At 36.2% G+C, this 18,545-nt stretch overlaps 1 protein-coding gene across 1 annotated transcript in view; it reads right to left on the reverse strand.

Moving 5' to 3' along the window:
* Nucleotides 1–338: 338 nt before the first annotated feature.
* Nucleotides 339–18,545, reverse strand: part of LOC107587992 (GEM-interacting protein-like) — a 23,028-nt gene continuing 4,821 nt past the window's right edge. The window contains 20 exon segments of the mRNA XM_016275973.1: nucleotides 339–866; nucleotides 868–1,328; nucleotides 1,609–1,711; nucleotides 2,942–3,269; nucleotides 4,946–5,148; nucleotides 5,380–5,517; nucleotides 5,955–6,131; nucleotides 8,413–8,573; nucleotides 8,658–8,747; nucleotides 8,825–8,887; nucleotides 8,975–9,081; nucleotides 10,084–10,274; nucleotides 10,431–10,568; nucleotides 11,449–11,610; nucleotides 11,701–11,781; nucleotides 11,873–11,980; nucleotides 13,305–13,369; nucleotides 14,218–14,343; nucleotides 18,059–18,122; nucleotides 18,257–18,350. Of these exon segments, the coding sequence (XP_016131459.1) occupies nucleotides 738–866; nucleotides 868–1,328; nucleotides 1,609–1,711; nucleotides 2,942–3,269; nucleotides 4,946–5,148; nucleotides 5,380–5,517; nucleotides 5,955–6,131; nucleotides 8,413–8,573; nucleotides 8,658–8,747; nucleotides 8,825–8,887; nucleotides 8,975–9,081; nucleotides 10,084–10,274; nucleotides 10,431–10,568; nucleotides 11,449–11,610; nucleotides 11,701–11,781; nucleotides 11,873–11,980; nucleotides 13,305–13,369; nucleotides 14,218–14,343; nucleotides 18,059–18,122; nucleotides 18,257–18,350 (2,989 nt within the window). The 3' untranslated portion in view covers nucleotides 339–737.

Here is an 18,545-nt window from a genome sequence, read left to right on the forward strand (position 1 = left end):
TACAGTTTTATTATTATTATTATTACACCATGAATATGAACTAAAACGCGCTTTTACTACCTCTGTATTTAAAAATGTAGTTACCACTTGTAGTGAACATATCTTTCATACACTAGTACACTCAAGTGGTAACTAAATGTTAAAAGTGCATTTTAGTTCATATTCATGGCGTCCCGAAACGGACACAGTTGAGTACACTTAGATGATATTAAGTTTATCTTAAGAAGTACTAAAGAATCATTTTTAGTATATTAAGTACAAAATTAGTGCGTGAAAATAGAGCACTTTAAGTACCTCACATTATGGAAGTGTACTTTTTCACCTGGGTTTATAAAGTATAAAATGCTGAAAACAAAGACGTGTTGTTGGTTAAGGATGTAAACACACTAAAATAATGTGGTTTTAAAGAATCTGAAAGCAGTAAGTAGACAGTTTTTGTTGTTTTGTTTCCATATATTGCATATTCATCCCCAAAGGACTCATGATTCAGCATCAAACATCTATACAAGACAGGCAGTCTATGCATCTCAAATAAACACAGGTAAATCTGAGCCAAGTTTCCAGTGAGAAAGGGAACTACCATCTGTACTGTGATTTAACTGCACCGTACGTCATGAGCCACAAAGCAGGAAAACTAAAAATGTACAGTTGTACTAAAAATACTTTACAGCCCAAAATGGGATGTATTCCAGTTTAAAGGAACCCCAGAAGTTAAGTAAACATTGTCTCAGTCACTGTCAAACAAAATGGAGCTGCTCGCCCTTCCCTGAATCACTGCGTTTAAGCTTCAGTCCGGACAGAACATTTTGGGCCATTTTCTCCTCCGTTGGGCGCCTCCTCAAGGATCGGATCAGGCGCTCTCCCCCCCCCCAGGGTGTTGTTGGTGTTGTTGGATTGGTTGGTATTTCGTTTTCCCATTTGTCCCACATGTTCTTTAAATGAAGAAGCTACAGCTTTAACCCCCTGATCCAATACAGTCCTTTTTACCCCTGCATGAGGTGCAGTCTGAGTCTCAGGCGTGTATGCAGTCCTACTCTGCGGGACGGGGGTCTCGTGTAATCGGCAGTGAGTTTTTATTGGGTTCTCAGGCTCGGGAGAGGAGCTGCGACTGCTGTCTGCGCTTCTTGACACAAGTCCTTCCCTGCTCCCAGAATCGTCCTCGTCCCGTGACTGAGAGCCTGCTTTGTGTAATTGCGCTCCTGCCGAACCCTGCCTGTGGTACTTCACTGGCTGCCTGCTGAAGTGAGCCCTCGACTGAGTTTGTAATTGACTTTCTGCAGCCTGCTCCAAATGCACCTGAGGAGATGCTGTCGCCCTCATAGCCAGGACTAGAAGAGATACAGATAAAAACCAGACATTTATTAACAACCATATCATAAACAAAACTTTTTAGATTATATATATAGGCCCAGTTTATAATCAAAATGCTTTTGAAAAATGTCACACGTCGAACATTCATCCATCTTATAGTAGTCAAAAGTTTGACTGCAATAGATTTGCTTATGACCGCAGGAAGGAAATTATTGGCAATGCTACAAAAACACAGCAAATAGTTTGCGCAAGCAGCCAGCTGATATTGAGCGTCAATGTCTTTTAAAGCCCGCCTACCTGCTCTCTCAATGGCTTCTGGGCTCAGCTGGTCCATTGCTTCATTGGATGATGACTTGTCAGAAATATAACCCTCACTTGATTCTCTCTTGATAGTGCGATTCTGTTAAAATGATAAAAATTCTGAATATACGTTGACTTGAGAGCCAATAAGGCAGAAGGATCATTCTGATTTTTACATTACTGTAATGTTATAATATTTTATTATTATTTTGTAAATAAAGTCTCAGTGAATTTAAGATTTATGGTTAAAACTTATTACATACATTATCGTTTAAAAGTTTGGGGTGAGTAAGAAGTCACTTTTATTCAGAAAGGATGCATTTAATTCATTAAAAGTGACTGTAAAGACATTTATAATGTTACAAAAAAAAATCTATTTCAAATTAATGCTGTTCATTTGTGCTTTTTTATTCATTGAAGAATCAAAGAATTAAAAAATGTATCATGGTTTCCAAAAACAAAAAATATTAAGCAGCACAACTGTTTTCAACATTGCTAATAATAATACATGTTTTTTGAGCAGCAAGTGAGCATATTAGTATGATTTCTGAAGGATCATGTGAGACTGAAGACTGGAGTAATGATACTGAAACTTCAGATTTACATCACAGAAATAAATTACATTTGAAAACATATTCAATTAGAAAAGTTATTTTAAACTGCAATAATATTTCACAATAGTACTGATTTTACTGTATTTTTGATCAAATAAATACAGTTTCGGTGAGACTTCATTCATTTTCCTTTTTTGAATGGTAATCTTATGTCATGTCAGTTTTACAGCATTAGAATTCTTGCATAAAGATTTATTATATCATATATATGCAGGTCAGTGTTGATAAAATATGCTGGTTTCGTTCTATGGTATTTGTGAGAAACTATTTGCAGCTAACTAAATCTTAACGTGTGGAAAACTTTGACCTTCTGAACTTCCGTTTTGGTTCTCGCTAATGAGACATTCTTAGATGGTTAAACTGTTCCAGTTAGAGAAGACTAGTCTAATAGCATAACTATTAGCATCCTCCAGGCTTTCCTGTAGTAAACAACTCGGTGAGGAGCTAAAGCAGAGTGCGATAGGGGTAAGGCTCTAACATAAGCACAAGCACACAGGCAAGCAAAAGTAATCTTCACAGAATAAGCGTTTAATCCCTCCAGGTCTTTCCATGGGCACGGCGGGACAATTAAGGCCCAAGCAGGCTCAAGCAGATTAAGATGAACTCTTTCGCCCGCACGAGCATGTCCACCTGAGGTGAGCTTTTAGCATCGTCATGACAACAGCCAGCTTAAAGCACGGCCTGCGATTGTGTGAAGTCAAGAACTTATTGCCTACCTCCAGAGAGCGTGGACGTTCCCTGCCCGCGGCTTCAGGGTCCTGAGAGGAACTGCTGGCAGGAGACAAGGGACATGAGGCTCTGGGAGGGGTGTCTGGGAGGGGTGCCGTAGGAGGCGGTGGAGGAGGTGTGCTGGATCTTGTTGCGGGACCGAATACGTGGTCATAGTGTGAGATCATGAACTCCACGAGAAGAGCCTGATAGCTGGTTTCCAGCAGAGCGATCATCGACACGTCTCCTGACACCAGGGGCCGCAGGAGAGTGGGGCCAAACACAATGCCCAGGTTTCCTGGAGACATCTTGTTGTCCTCGTAATGTTCTGCAACCCTGAAGAGAAGAAAGTGATGAATTAGTAGGGAACTATGGTAACACTTTATTTTAGGGTCACTTAACTAGTTGCTTATTAGCATGCATATTACTAGAATATTAGCCATTTATTAGTACTAATGAAGCACATATTAATGCCTTATTTTACATGACCTTATTCTACATCCCTAATCCTACCCAATACCTCAACTTAACAACTACCTTACTAATTATTAATAAGCAGCAAATTAGGAATTTATTGAGGGAAAAGTCATAATTAATAGTGAATAAGTGTTCCCTATTCTAAAGTGTTACCGGAATTACTTTATTTAAACAAGTGGCAGCTTTACAGTTTTTTTCAGTAGCCCCTCACTGCTGAACACAAGATGCAGGGGGCGTGGTTGGATCCACATCTAGGGGGTGAAGATTGGTAGGTTTAAGTATATGTAAGGTGGGAGGAGCTGGATCTGAATCCAACCACGCCCCCTGGATCTTGTGTTCTGCAGTGAGGACCATCTTGTTTTTTTACACACTTGCTAAAATTTCTCAATACTTGGGTTACTTTTTGTTTACACGATAAGCACAACAGCAGTCCAGATGGGCTAAACTGCTCATTTCCATTGCTTTGGCATAAAATGCACTCAATGACTACTTCTTCCAAATTACATGAATCCTTTTCTCACTCAAACACAATCACAACCAAAACTATATGTGCTTAATCACAGGCCAATCTGAACATGTTTATTTTACATTCTCTTTTTGACCTAACATGAATAAAACGGTAATTTGCTACACTTTTAGAGTAATAACATATTGAAATATATTCTAAATTCAATAAATGAAATACTATCAAAAGAACTGCATGTAGCTAAATTAGTGTTATTTTAATATCATTGAGATACTATTATAGTTTTTATTCATATTGTAAATTAGTTTTTATTAGTGCTGTCAAACGATTAATCGCGATAAATCACTATTTGTTTACATAATATATGTGTGGGTATACTATATATATATATATATATATATATATATATATATACATAATATTATGTATATACAAATACACACACACAATATATATTTTGAAAATATTTGCATGTATATATTTATTCATATAATTTATATTATATATAAACATATTTAATATATAAACATAAATTTTTTTGTAAATATATACATGCATGTGTTTGTATTTGTGTATACATAATAAATATAGACAGTACACACACATATATTATATAAACAAAAACATTAATTTTGGATGCAATTACTCGCGATTTATCATTTGACAGCACTAGTTTTTATTAGTATAATTTCTGTTTTCATTTTAATTTTAGTTAAATTTTTTAGTAATTTTGTTGCGTTTTTGTCATTTTATTAGTTAAAAAAAACATAAAAAAGCAACAACAAAAAATAAATGTTGCTTTTGTAGCTAGCTGAAATAATTTCAAGTTTCTTTTATATATTTTCATTAATGTTATTTATGACGATCTTTGCTAGTGTTCAAAAGAATGAACTGATTTGAGACACATATTTTGCTAATTTTAGTGCATTTTGGATGTGAAATTTCCTCCTGGGCCAAGCTGGCTTCAAGTTGGTTAGGAGAACTGTACGAAGAGATTTGAAAAAGTGACCTAAATATTGAGAAATGGGCCCCAGAAAACACTGTAATGTGATTTCACACAGTATGGTACCTGTTCAAGTGGGCAATCATGTGCTGCACTGTGTTGTAGTTACACAGAGGCAGTCGTCCGATGAGCTCTCTGAGTTTGACCACAATACTCGTTACAATGCCAGCAGTCTCGGCAGCAAGGTCCTTTTCACTAAGCCTCTGAATCTCCTTACCCACATTGATGAAGTTGTCGTAAAGGTCAAAGGTGAGTAACGGCTCTGGAAGCTGTGAAAGAGGAAGACGGGCTGTTGCGTTATATGATTTAAGCAGGGTCGTAACCCCAATAGACATTGAGGACACGCTCCCAACTAAATAGAAATGGTCAAATTGGCCCCCCTCAACATGAGATATTATTGATGCTGCTCTGCATTACATATGCATCATGTAATTGGTCTGAATCATGTAAATGTTTAAGACATGGTTACAGCCTTGGTTTTAGGTAATGAGAAAGTTTACCTCTTTGAAGAAATGCTTCAGTACGGAGGTGATGTCATGTGGTGAGAGGTCACTAAGGTCAACTTGGTCTTTCTGGATTTCAAAAGCCTGACATAACTTCAGAATGCGAGGTTTGGATCCACTGATTCTGTAAACTCCCTAGATATAGAGGAAAGAACAAGAGACTGAAGACAGCTAGATGATTTCATTGTCTGAAGAAAGTGTGAGTGGTGTTTGCCAGCGCAAAACTTGCCGTTATGATGCTAGGGTGTATGACGCAGTTACTAAAATATTCGGAGAGGCCTGCAACTGCTCTGCACACCACACAACTTTTTAAAGTCGTGACAGATTTTAAAACACTAGGTGACTTTGTAAATGGTTACAGAGGGTTACTGATTCTGATTCTGAAAACCAATGCACAGAACCAAGTCCTGTCCTACATCTTTTTTGATAATCAGATACTTATCAAAACAATACAACTGCGTACATACATGGAAGAAAAGATCAGTCACTACTTTTATTTCATTGTGACTTTATCAAGCACCATTATCTCTTCATAACATCACAAGATCAATATACTGCGTTCCACTTCCTACCTGGACTCCGAGAGCCCTGTTCTCAATTTCTTCTGTGCAGCGCAGGACAACGAAGGGCACAGAGTCTTGGCTTTCTCTGGGCAGCAGGGACAACTCCATCCCAAAGATGAAGCCTCTCCTGTGCTCACACTCCATCTGGCACACCTCCAGGCACTTCCTGTGGACTGCAAGGCCACACTGGCAAGAGAGGAGCAGCTGTCAGTCCGCCATATTCTGACCAGTGCACAGTGAGATAAGGAGTGCACAGTGCACTGTGGTCATTTAGCTGCTTAGACATATCCAGGTACTTATAGTACATCACCAGAAGTAAACTGAGGTTAAATGTCTAAACATTAAAGCACAGTATTTGGGTTCCCCAAGTAAAAATAACATTAATTTAAACATCAATAACATTCATTTTCAATCTAAATAGAAAACAGGTTTTTAAGGACAATTTAAAAACCTGTCAACAGACGTTCCATTAGTTCTGAGATTATTTAATGGTATGATTCTGTAGAAACTTCAAGATTTCATCTTCAGTTTCAAATGTAATTTATTTTATTTATTCAGATTTTTGACTACACTACCCATAATCCACCCAAACGACCTCCCACTCCCATAAAGCACTGTTTAGTACAATTTAAAAACAAAACAAGAAATATTGCTGTATATATATATATATATGTATGTATATATATATATATATATATATATATATATATATATATATATATATATATATATATAGAATTTCACCCATGGCTTGTGCTAAACACTGATGAACACAACTTACCCTAGTGAAAAATAAATATACTAAAATGTATTTGAAATACATTTATTTTGTGCTAAGTACACTACAAATACATTTCCATATTTATGTGCTTAATAAAAATACCCTGCACTTGTATTTTTGGTATACTGAACTGGTAAATTTAAGTCTGCTAAATTGGAACAACTAATTTTGTAATGAATGCACTTTGTGCACATTGTGGGAAAGTAGTGCTAAAGTTCAACTAAAGATATAATAAAGCATATTTGATTGTGCTAACGTGGAACTACTGCAAGTATACTTCAGGTACACTTTAAAATATCTTGCATTTATTATACAGAGATCATACAATCCTTATTAATAGTGATATTAAAACACATTTCAGGCATAATATTAAGAACTGTGTATTGTGCAATAAAGAAATACAATAAATAAAGTTTAATTTTATATCAGTAAGTCTCAAGTGATATGTCAATAAATATGTTAATGCATTTAAAGTATACTTAGTATGAATATATGCATTTTAAATAAATTATGGCATAGCATTTTCCAAATATATTGTATTTTATAACAGTGACTTACAATCTATCTATATTGTATATTCAAATCTATACTGTACTGTAGTTTCATTTGAAAGAACGTCGCACTTTAGCGCACTTTAAACTGAATCTAATGGTTTCAGACACTTAACTATGTTTTTTACAATTCAATTAAAATTTATTATATTTTTGTATTAAATGCAATTAGGTGAAATTTAGAGTGCTTTTTTGACCGGCTGCAGTATGATTTATTTATAATTTCAGAATTACATCTACTGTTTTTGAAATATGATTAAAGTGTACTGTCTTCAATTCTCTGCTTTTGAAATACATTTATTTTGTGCTAAGTACACTACAAATACATTTCCATATTTATGTGCTTAATAAAAATACCCTGCACTTGTATTTTTGGTATACTGAACTGGTAAATTTAAGTCTGCTAAATTGGAACAACTAATTTTGTAATGAATGCACTTTGTGCACATTGTGGGAAAGTAGTGCTAAAGTTCAACTAAAGATATAATAAAGCATATTTGATTGTGCTAACGTGGAACTACTGCAAGTATACTTCAGGTACACTTTAAAATATCTTGCATTTATTATACAGAGATCATACAATCCTTATTAATAGTGATATTAAAACACATTTCAGGCATAATATTAAGAACTGTGTATTGTGCAATAAAGAAATACAATAAATAAAGTTTAATTTTATATCAGTAAGTCTCAAGTGATATGTCAATAAATATGTTAATGCATTTAAAGTATACTTAGTATGAATATATGCATTTTAAATAAATTATGGCATAGCATTTTCCAAATATATTGTATTTTATAACAGTGACTTACAATCTATCTATATTGTATATTCAAATCTATACTGTACTGTAGTTTCATTTGAAAGAACGTCGCACTTTAGCGCACTTTAAACTGAATCTAATGGTTTCAGACACTTAACTATGTTTTTTACAATTCAATTAAAATTTATTATATTTTTGTATTAAATGCAATTAGGTGAAATTTAGAGTGCTTTTTTGACCGGCTGCAGTATGATTTATTTATAATTTCAGAATTACATCTACTGTTTTTGAAATATGATTAAAGTGTACTGTCTTCAATTCTCTGCTTAGATGTTTAACCAAAAAGCTACACACATTTTTCTGACACTCACCTCTTCGCACTCGATCCCGTTGACCAGGATGTAATTGTCACATTGCTTACACTTGACCATCTTGCTCTTCATTTTTTTCAGTCTGTGGGTCAGTGCGGCACGTGACGCATTTCGTGGTTTGCATGTCATTCCGTTGCTGTCAGACAAACCCTCTTCGCTCTCTGCACACACATGAAGAAGAGTCAACAACTGCACTGTCAGCCATACAATCGCAGAAAGTGTAAATGATGAAAAGCATTTCACACCTGCTTCTTGCAGAGCGTCTTTCTCATCAAGATCATCTGAAGACATGGTTCCCGTGGAGGAGGCCTTGGGCAGCTTACGGTTCCCATAAGCTTCAGAGAGGAGACATATGACTAACCTATTTACAGATGGGACAGTTACTTCATAAGTTACAATAGATCTTCCCTACCTGGACTGGACAGTGATTCAAGACTTCCTCCGGTGCTGTCTCTGTCGCTGTGACCGGGACGTCCTGTACATCAACAAATCACACGAAAATGTTCAAGTGCACTTCAACTGGATGAGTTGTATGTAAGAAAATGTGTGAGAGGAGACGTACGTCCATCTACTAAACTGCTGCTGTGTTTTAGTTCCTCTGGTAGCACATATGAATCTTGTTGGTAACTTGGAGCAGTGCTTTGTTTACGTCGACCTGCTGGTGGGGATCTGTGAAATATACAAAAATACAACTCGAATGATGTGGCTGCATTTGAAGTAAGCTTCAGTCGACTGAGATTACAGGCAATTCAGTTCTGTTCACAATAAGCTTCACTGGGCTTTAGCAACTGAGATTCATGCAGTTATGAAAGTGAAGCTGACGTCTGTTACAATGAAAAACCTAGCAAATCTAAAAAAACACTAAACAAATGTATGTTTCCATGTTAAAGCGGTTTTTTTGTGGCTTTTTGGACATCTACAATGGCATAATTGAAGTACCTTGGTTTTTAACCAGGAGTTTTTCTTGGTTTCTTGAAAGCTTGTCTTCAATTATATTATATAATACACTATATTGCCAAAAGTATTGGGACACCCCTTTCTAATGAACAGGTTTGACTACTTTAGTAATTTTCATGAGTGCAAATCTTAATGTTTAAGCATATAATGATATTCTAGGGAATTGTGTGCTTCTAATTTTAATAGCAACAGTTTGGACGGGACCCTTTTCTATTCTAACACAACAATGCCTCTGTGTATAAGGCAAGGTTCGAAAAGTAATGATTGATTGAGTCAGTGTGGAAGAACTTGACTGGTCTGCAGAAAGCAGCTGAACACCTCTGGTGTGACTTTAAATGCAGACCTTGAGCCAAAAACTCTTCATCAAACACCAGTGACTTGTACATACACTATATGGACAAAAGTATTGGGACACCCTCTTCTTTAGAACAGAAAAAGGCACTTCCAAAACTGTGGCAACAACGATGGAAACAATTCATGTATGTAAAAATTGTAACGGTCTTGGATGTGTCGAAAAAGTCATTGGTGTTTGGTGATGAAGTTCAAACGAACTACATTTATTGTTGGAATCAAATGGAATGTTGTCTTTACTGTCACTTTGGATTAATTGAATGCTTCCTTTCTTAATGAAAACATTAATTTCTTTAAACAAATAAAAATCTTACTGACTTCCTGCAACTTACAAGTTAGACTCCAGTGTCCTCCAGTCCTTACCTCTTGTTTTGGGGAATGAATTCCTGAAATGTGAAGTTCTGGAGAGGTTGTTCAGACAGGTGCTTTCCCAGGATGTAGTGCAGGTAGGGTTCACCTGGATCACAGGGCCTGCAGGTCAGCTCTAAGTTCTGGTAGCCCAGAGGAACCGGCTCAGTCTGCTGCCGCTGGTAATAAAACATGTTCACCGTTGCCTGACAGAAGAATAAGACAAAGACAGCTGTTTCTATGGTTGCTGCTAGTGTATGTATTCTGAGGGGTTACTTAACAGTGCAAACCAAAAGAGCCCACTCCCTATCTATAGTAGATGATTACTTTTCATTTTAAGGTGTCTCGAAAGGTGAACCAACCTCTTTTAGCACAGTGTCTCCTTGACAGATGAGCTTGCGAATGTGAACAATGATTTTGCGCTTCACCTTCTCCAGCTCTTTCTGATGGTTGTTCGCTTCACACACACACTGCCTGTACAGCATCTCAGTCTCTGTAACCTGCCCAGTGACAAAGCATAGTGATAAAATATCATAGTGAAGAGATCATAATTAACATAATTAATATTTACATGTTGAAGAAATACTCCTAAATAGTCTTAATGAAATGTTTCATATACATTGACGATAATAATCTTTTCTTTTCTTTTTTTTAAAACTATCATATTTAATTAATTAAAGGGGTCATATGATGCTTTTTTAAAGATCATTATTTTGTGTATTTGGTGTAACAGAATATGTTGACATGCTTTAATGTTCAAAAAACACATTATTTTTCAAATACTGTACATTATTGTAGATCCTCTATGCCCCGCCTCTCTCAAACGCTTCGTTTTATACAAAGTCCCTCCTTCCGACAAGTGCAGTCTGCTCTGATTGGCCAGCTGACCCAGTGCATTGTGATTGGCCGTACACCACAAGCACGCGTCGGAAATGTAACGCCCCTTACCATAATCGCGAGCTTCATCTTTCAAAATAAATGTAAAGACAGCCTGAAAGGGGAACAGAGTCGCGTGACAGACACAGTGATGAAGCTGGTATGTGTTTGCAGAGAACCAGCCGTTTTAGGTAGGCGTGGTTGACTCTTAACTTTTATTAAGAATATCTCTTTGGATTTGAGACTTTAGTCTTTGCAACTTTACAGATCTTCTTTATGCACCAAGAGCTTGTAACACTCCAAAGAGAAAGGAAAAATTGAAATCGCATCATATGACCCCTTTAAGGGAAAGCATTTTATAATCTCACATAAATATTTTGCGCACAGTATGTTTGCTTGAAATTGAAATATATAAACTGAGACAGCAGTTATTGAGAAAGCCTATTGTTTTTGTAGTTTTGTGTTGATGTGAAATGATAGAGCGTGCCGTCTACTCAAGATGACCTTTGTTTTGGCGTCATCTCTGGACTTCCTCCTCTTGTCCAGGGTTTTGTAACCTCCTGTATCCTCTTCAGCTTTGGCCGTCATGGCTTTGGCCTTCACCAGCTCCTCACAGCGCTGCAGGTATTGCTGTCTTGCTCTCTTCAGCGCAGACACCGCATCATTCTAATGCACATAACATTATCAGTCACATTACTGGAATAGCTGACCACATCAAATACACATACATTACCAACCACAGCACTATGAACTGACCATCCTCTTCTGCTCTTTAGACCACTGCTCTTTGAATTCCCGTCGCCACTTGTCGATTTCGTTCCTCTTGGCCGAGAGAGCCTGTGGGATAGATAGAAGAATCGCACAAGTTAGATATTAGGTTTCAGATTTCTTGCATTTGATATAAAGATTGTTTGGATGGATGGAGCACCTGGTAGCAGCGCTGTTGAATGAGTTCAGCAGTTTGTTTGGCGGATGTGCTGCTTTTGATATCATGATCCAGCGCCTGTGTGTAGATGTTCTGCAGAGGCATCATGTCCTGTGGAGTGCGTCCAAACACATGCATTAAGACTGACAGCAAACAGTGTGTTCTTTACGCAACAGGACAACATAACAGTTACATTACGGTGTTTGTTCAGGGGTACAAGGGTTTATTAAATTGCATTCTCTTTTTGTTACATGAAAGTCACATTAAAGTCTTTTAACTTTGATTTCTTTCTTTCTATCATCATTTATTTATCATCAATCCTTTATCATTTATTTATGCTTTTACTTTTATGTATATATTAGTTTTTTTCTGTGAAAGACTTATAGTTTAAAAATCCATAATAAAAACATGAATTATTGCATGTTTAAAACTATGGTGATCTAAACAAAGAATGAAATACAATTATAAATCTTTTGAATGTTTATTAATATTAAAATTGTGTTGTATATATTTTCAATGATGACTGCTATTGTAGTTGTAGTGTCATTTCCATGACAATTTTCTCATCATTTTTACCAAAAGAGACAACAGTGTCAGAATAAATGAAATATGACGTGAAGAAATCAACGTAAATGTCAATTGTCTTGTATCGCAAGTTTTCTGAAATGTCATGTTTAAATATGCAAATTAGGCATTATCTAATTAAATACACACTAATTTACATATGTTTCCACTATATACCTTCAGAAATCTAAATATCGGATAAAGCCAGGTTTATTCTGGTTTCATTTTGTTTTATCGCAGAGTTGAATTTGGGATATTTCTTTCTCAGAAAATGTTGTCAACAGCCAGAAGAAAAAACTAATTCACACTGTTTTTAGGAATAAATTAAAATATAAATTAAAATGTAAATATAAATCAGGCAAGAGGTTGTATTGTTATTGTTATATGCAGACACAAATACAAACATTTAATCAAATAAAATCTGAAATGTGTATTTTGGATGCTTTAGGCACTAGTCTGAAAGAAGTCAATTTATGAAAGCAAAATAGCCTAAAATCTCAAAACTGAGAAGTGCCTGGAGTGCCTTTCCACAAACAAAATATAATTTAATAGTGTGTATTTAGCATACATAAAATGCTAACTATAAAATCAGCCTTAGCAATACAAAGTAGTCAGCAATTTTATCCTCAACAGTTGTTAAATGTTATTTCTACCACTATTATTTCCATCACATGCTATGGATGCTATGCAATGTTGTGCAAATTTTCATGCCTTTCTATTAAAGAAAAATAATAATAATTCTCCTGCATGCATGTAAATACACTGTTTAGTATTGTTTGTAGAAAAAGTAATAAACTAGTTTATTAGTTAAAGTAGTTAAATTAGTTAAAGAAACTCTTTACACATTTTGTGTAGACACACATATTTTTACCTGTTGAGCAACACATGACTTGGCTGCATCTGCTGCTCTCATAATACTCTTTGCAAACTCTTGCTCTGTAAACAAACAACATGATTTTCATAATGCACCGAATCATAATGCCAGAAGACTGAGGCGAATGGAAAATACGATTGACCGATAGAAATAGTTTGCATCTGTATCGATGTGCACAGAACAGAGTGTTTCAAAACATCAATACAACTGTGAGCGGATATTAGGTGACATAACTGTATCGGGCCATAACCCATTAGCATTACAGCTCAATGGAAAATAGGATATTCATCATCACCGATTCCAGGAATACCACACCGACTCACATATTTTACAGTGGTAATGTACTTTATGCTTTCCCTGTTCTGTTCTGTTCATTCATTATTATTGACGCGTAGCCTTGGCTCCGTTTCATATTTTGAGCTTAAAATTGTGGTGTTATACATCACACTATAGGTTATAGCAATACAATATTTCAGCTACAGGTTATAACTGGCCTGTATGCTGACACATAAAACCTCTTCATTCTCCTGCTGTGGCCCTAAAAATGGGCTAGTAGCTTGTCGGGTGTAAGGCATTAGACTCTTTTAGGAACCTATCAGTAACCTTCCACTAGATGGTGCTGTGAGGGATGACGTGTTAAAGGTTACTTCATCCTATTAAAGGTGTTGTTTCATATTCTCTCAGAGATCCAAATTTAGACTCTTATTCTGTTTCCAGGAAGAAGTCTCTCAGCATTTAGACAGAAATGACCTGTAATTACTGGCAAACAAATCTAGCCTAAACAATGTGTCAGCACATTGAAAACATGAGTTTAGTTTGTTTTCTATATTTTTCTGACAGTTAGTGGATGTGTTCCTGCGACTATCTGACAGAAATTCACGCAATCAAAGACAAAATTTAAAACACTCACCCAGGCTGATTCTTTTGTCCATCCAGGTCAGCAGGTCTTTGGCATAACGGCACCACATTTTGGCGTACTGCAGGGCGAGCTCCACGCCACCCTCGCAGCGACACAGGGTCAGGTCGGCATCCTGGGCTGAGGGGGAATACATCAGCATCAATGGACCGTGTGCATGCCTTACTCTGTAAGCTAAACCCAGCTCGGGACTGGAAGAAGCTTGTCCTCAACCAGCTTTAATTATCCTGTCGGCTGTTACTATACAGGATAAATCTCCTTTATCTTCACAGGAAGTAAATGCAAAGCTTTGGAAAGCGCTGAGTTGCGGTACATGCCCAAAACTGGCATCACAGCAAAGACTGCTGCCAAAAAAAAAGCAACTTAATTGTTAAAAACAATGCAGTAAGCCATCATTCTCCAAATGTCTGTTATAGATGCTGTAAACAAGCACTGAATCATAACATCTGTGATAATCCAAGGAAAAAGTCGAATCCCTGCGACTCTCCGCCACAATATTCCGGATTGGTAATTCAATATCCACGCAAGATTTGTGTCTAGGGAACTCCTGAGCTCGCTCAGTAGTGTCCATGAGGCTTTAGGGCTCAGCAGTGAGTGTGTGAGGATCTCACAGAGACCGAGACAGTTCACCCTCCCTCTGTCTGCTGTCTCCTCCCTGTCCATTAAATGCTAAACATCAGATCTGATCAAAACATCAGAACTAAAAACATGAAGTTTCTCCATCATCCTTCCAATTTGTGTTGGCGTGTCTCCATCCAACTTCTATCCTGCCATACTTCCTGTCTCATGTTAATGCATTTGTATGCATGTGTACATGTTTGGCACAGAGGGGAGGGGAACTAATCCAGGACAGTAGCAGACTGTAGAGTGATGGTCTTTAGATTAGGGTGGGGTTGACTTTCTGATATAAGGATATCGGTATCATTACTTTATGCTCTCCTAAACACTCTTTCTCTCTTTGTGCTTCTCTAATAGTTATATATTGCATATACAATTAAGCCTATTTTTTTTAAAGAGTTGTAAAAATTTTTTATTACTCAATACCATAACTTGAAAAAAATCTTTATTACTGTGATGTAAAAAAAATTGCTCATTGTCATTACCTTAATGTTAAAAAAAAAAATCTCATTCTCATTACCGTGATGTGCAAAAGTCTCATTCTCAGTGTGATGTGAAAAAATTTCATTTGCATTACCGTGATCTAATTATTTTTACTCGAATGCAAAAATCCTATTTCTGGTTATGCAACATGAAAAATCTCTCTCTTATTACTGTGATACGAAAAATCTCATTTTCATTACCATGATGTGAAAAAATCTCTCATTACTGTGATACGAAAAATCTCATTTTCATCACCATGACATGAAAAATCTCTTTCTCATTACAGTGATGTGGGAAAAAAATCTAATTTTCATTACTGTGATATGCAATCTTTTCTTTTTACACTGATGTAAAAAAAAAACCATCCTCTTTTACACTATGTGAAAAATCTAATTCTTATTACTGTGACGCAAAAAATCTCATTCTCATTACTGACATGTAATTAATCCAATACTTATAACCCTAATTTAAAAAAAAAAAACGTTATTGCAACATGAAAAATCTCATTCTCATTGTGATGTGAAATAAATCTCATTGTCACTGCCTTAATGTAAAAAAAAAAAACGCCTTCTCATTACTGTAACTTGAGAAATCTCATTCTCATTACCGTGATGCAGGAAAAGGCAAAATAATTATGATACATACATTATTTAATTTATAAAGAAAAATATAATTTCTTCTACTTCTTATTCTTTCTTTTGATACTGGGGTGAATTATGTCAACTTCATTGTGAGCTTAAACCACATGGTGGTCAATCCAGCAATTTGTTAATTAACAATTTAAAATGAATATATATGATTTAATATGATGTTTAATTGGATACAAAACAATAAACTCTCAGTTTTATCCAGAGAAGTCATGAAAAGTCTCTGCTTAGCCAGTCCTTTAGGCTGATCAGGTCTCACAGTGGGGGTTTGAACTAGGCTAAGAATATACGGTTGATACTGCAGTCTGTCTCAGGTGTGAGTAATGAAGGTGAGATGCTTTGTGAGTACCAGCCAAGGTATCATCTCGAAGGTCATTGTGCGGATGCTTTATTTAAACTTTGAGTGTTAACGTAATCCCTAATCTCAGCTAGCAAACAGCTATATGCTCACAGGACAAGCAGGTCTAGCCAAGGTAGCAGCCAAGGGAGATGACGTCAATATATAGCTATTCAATATTCACCTAATCAAAATAATCTCATTTTATCTTTGGTTACAACTCTCTTCTTCATAATTTATAGTTCATATGTACCACTCTAATTTTATATAAAGATTGCAGTTCTAAAGCTAACATGCTATCCTATCTTTCTACAGTTTTCGGAGAGATGGATCAGCGGGAAAAACAGAGAGCAGCTGTCTGCTACTTTAATCTGCCCATCCTCTTTTACACTATGTGAAAAATCTAATTCTTATTACTGTGACGCAAAAAATCTCATTCTCATTACTGACATGTAATTAATCCAATACTTATAACCCTAATTTAAAAAAAAAAAACGTTATTGCAACATGAAAAATCTCATTCTCATTGTGATGTGAAATAAATCTCATTGTCACTGCCTTAATGTAAAAAAAAAAAACGCCTTCTCATTACTGTAACTTGAGAAATCTCATTCTCATTACCGTGATGCAGGAAAAGGCAAAATAATTATGATACATACATTATTTAATTTATAAAGAAAAATATAATTTCTTCTACTTCTTATTCTTTCTTTTGATACTGGGGTGAATTATGTCAACTTCATTGTGAGCTTAAACCACATGGTGGTCAATCCAGCAATTTGTTAATTAACAATTTAAAATGAATATATATGATTTAATATGATGTTTAATTGGATACAAAACAATAAACTCTCAGTTTTATCCAGAGAAGTCATGAAAAGTCTCTGCTTAGCCAGTCCTTTAGGCTGATCAGGTCTCACAGTGGGGGTTTGAACTAGGCTAAGAATATACGGTTGATACTGCAGTCTGTCTCAGGTGTGAGTAATGAAGGTGAGATGCTTTGTGAGTACCAGCCAAGGTATCATCTCGAAGGTCATTGTGCGGATGCTTTATTTAAACTTTGAGTGTTAACGTAATCCCTAATCTCAGCTAGCAAACAGCTATATGCTCACAGGACAAGCAGGTCTAGCCAAGGTAGCAGCCAAGGGAGATGACGTCAATATATAGCTATTCAATATTCACCTAATCAAAATAATCTCATTTTATCTTTGGTTACAACTCTCTTCTTCATAATTTATAGTTCATATGTACCACTCTAATTTTATATAAAGATTGCAGTTCTAAAGCTAACATGCTATCCTATCTTTCTACAGTTTTCGGAGAGATGGATCAGCGGGAAAAACAGAGAGCAGCTGTCTGCTACTTTAATCTGCACTCTAACCCCCGTCCGGTGCTAATCTTGTTAGAGAGGGGCAATTAGTCCATGAGGCTAATTACACGTAAACAGTGCAGGTTGAAGAAGAGAGATTTAGTGGTGTGATGTGATGCCTCCGGGCCTGATCAGTCGCTCTCTTTGCTTTGCTCCTCTCAGATATCAGTCATTGCTGTCTATGTCCAAATGATGGACAAGACCATTTTGAATCAATCAACCACCATGAACCCGGGCCGGATGTATGATCGTCATTCTAATATTTTTGAGAGTACAAACAAAACTTTTCATTGCAAATCTCATTAATCCTTCACCCTGTTAGTCTTCCTCCAAATGTCCAGCAAGCAAACGCCCATACACAACGATCTTAAAAAGAATTACCGGTTACAGCTCCGTATTTTTCCTCCTCCTCACGGCAGCTCTTCAACGACTCCACATCGTCACCCTGAAAAACACACACAGCTTTTAATACTCACATTGCTTGAGAGAGATTGTTGAACTCAAAAGTATCATGAAATAGGAGTACGACGAGTATATGAGAAAAAGAGTGGGAACAATAATTCATCAATCATGTCTCACTGTAATATCATCCAGATCAGTGTTCAGTGTGGTGTCTGCTGAAGTGTCTGTTAAAGACAGTGCGTCTGCTTCTAGTAGCAGCTCATCCACAGTCCTGAGAAATCAAATCAACCGACACAAACATATTAAAAATGAAGCGTACTTCTCACAGAGCCAATCTTTCATTTATTCAAACTATTTTTATGCTCTTAAAATAAAGGTTCTTTATCGTCATCTACGGTTCCATGAAGAGCCTTTATCATCCATGGAATCGTTACATTACACAAAAGGTTCTTTATAGTAAAAAAAA

The sequence above is a fragment of the Sinocyclocheilus grahami genome, unplaced genomic scaffold (genome assembly GCF_001515645.1).
Source record: "Sinocyclocheilus grahami isolate Dianchi unplaced genomic scaffold, SAMN03320097.WGS_v1.1 scaffold97.1, whole genome shotgun sequence".
Classification (NCBI taxonomy): domain Eukaryota; kingdom Metazoa; phylum Chordata; class Actinopteri; order Cypriniformes; family Cyprinidae; genus Sinocyclocheilus; species Sinocyclocheilus grahami.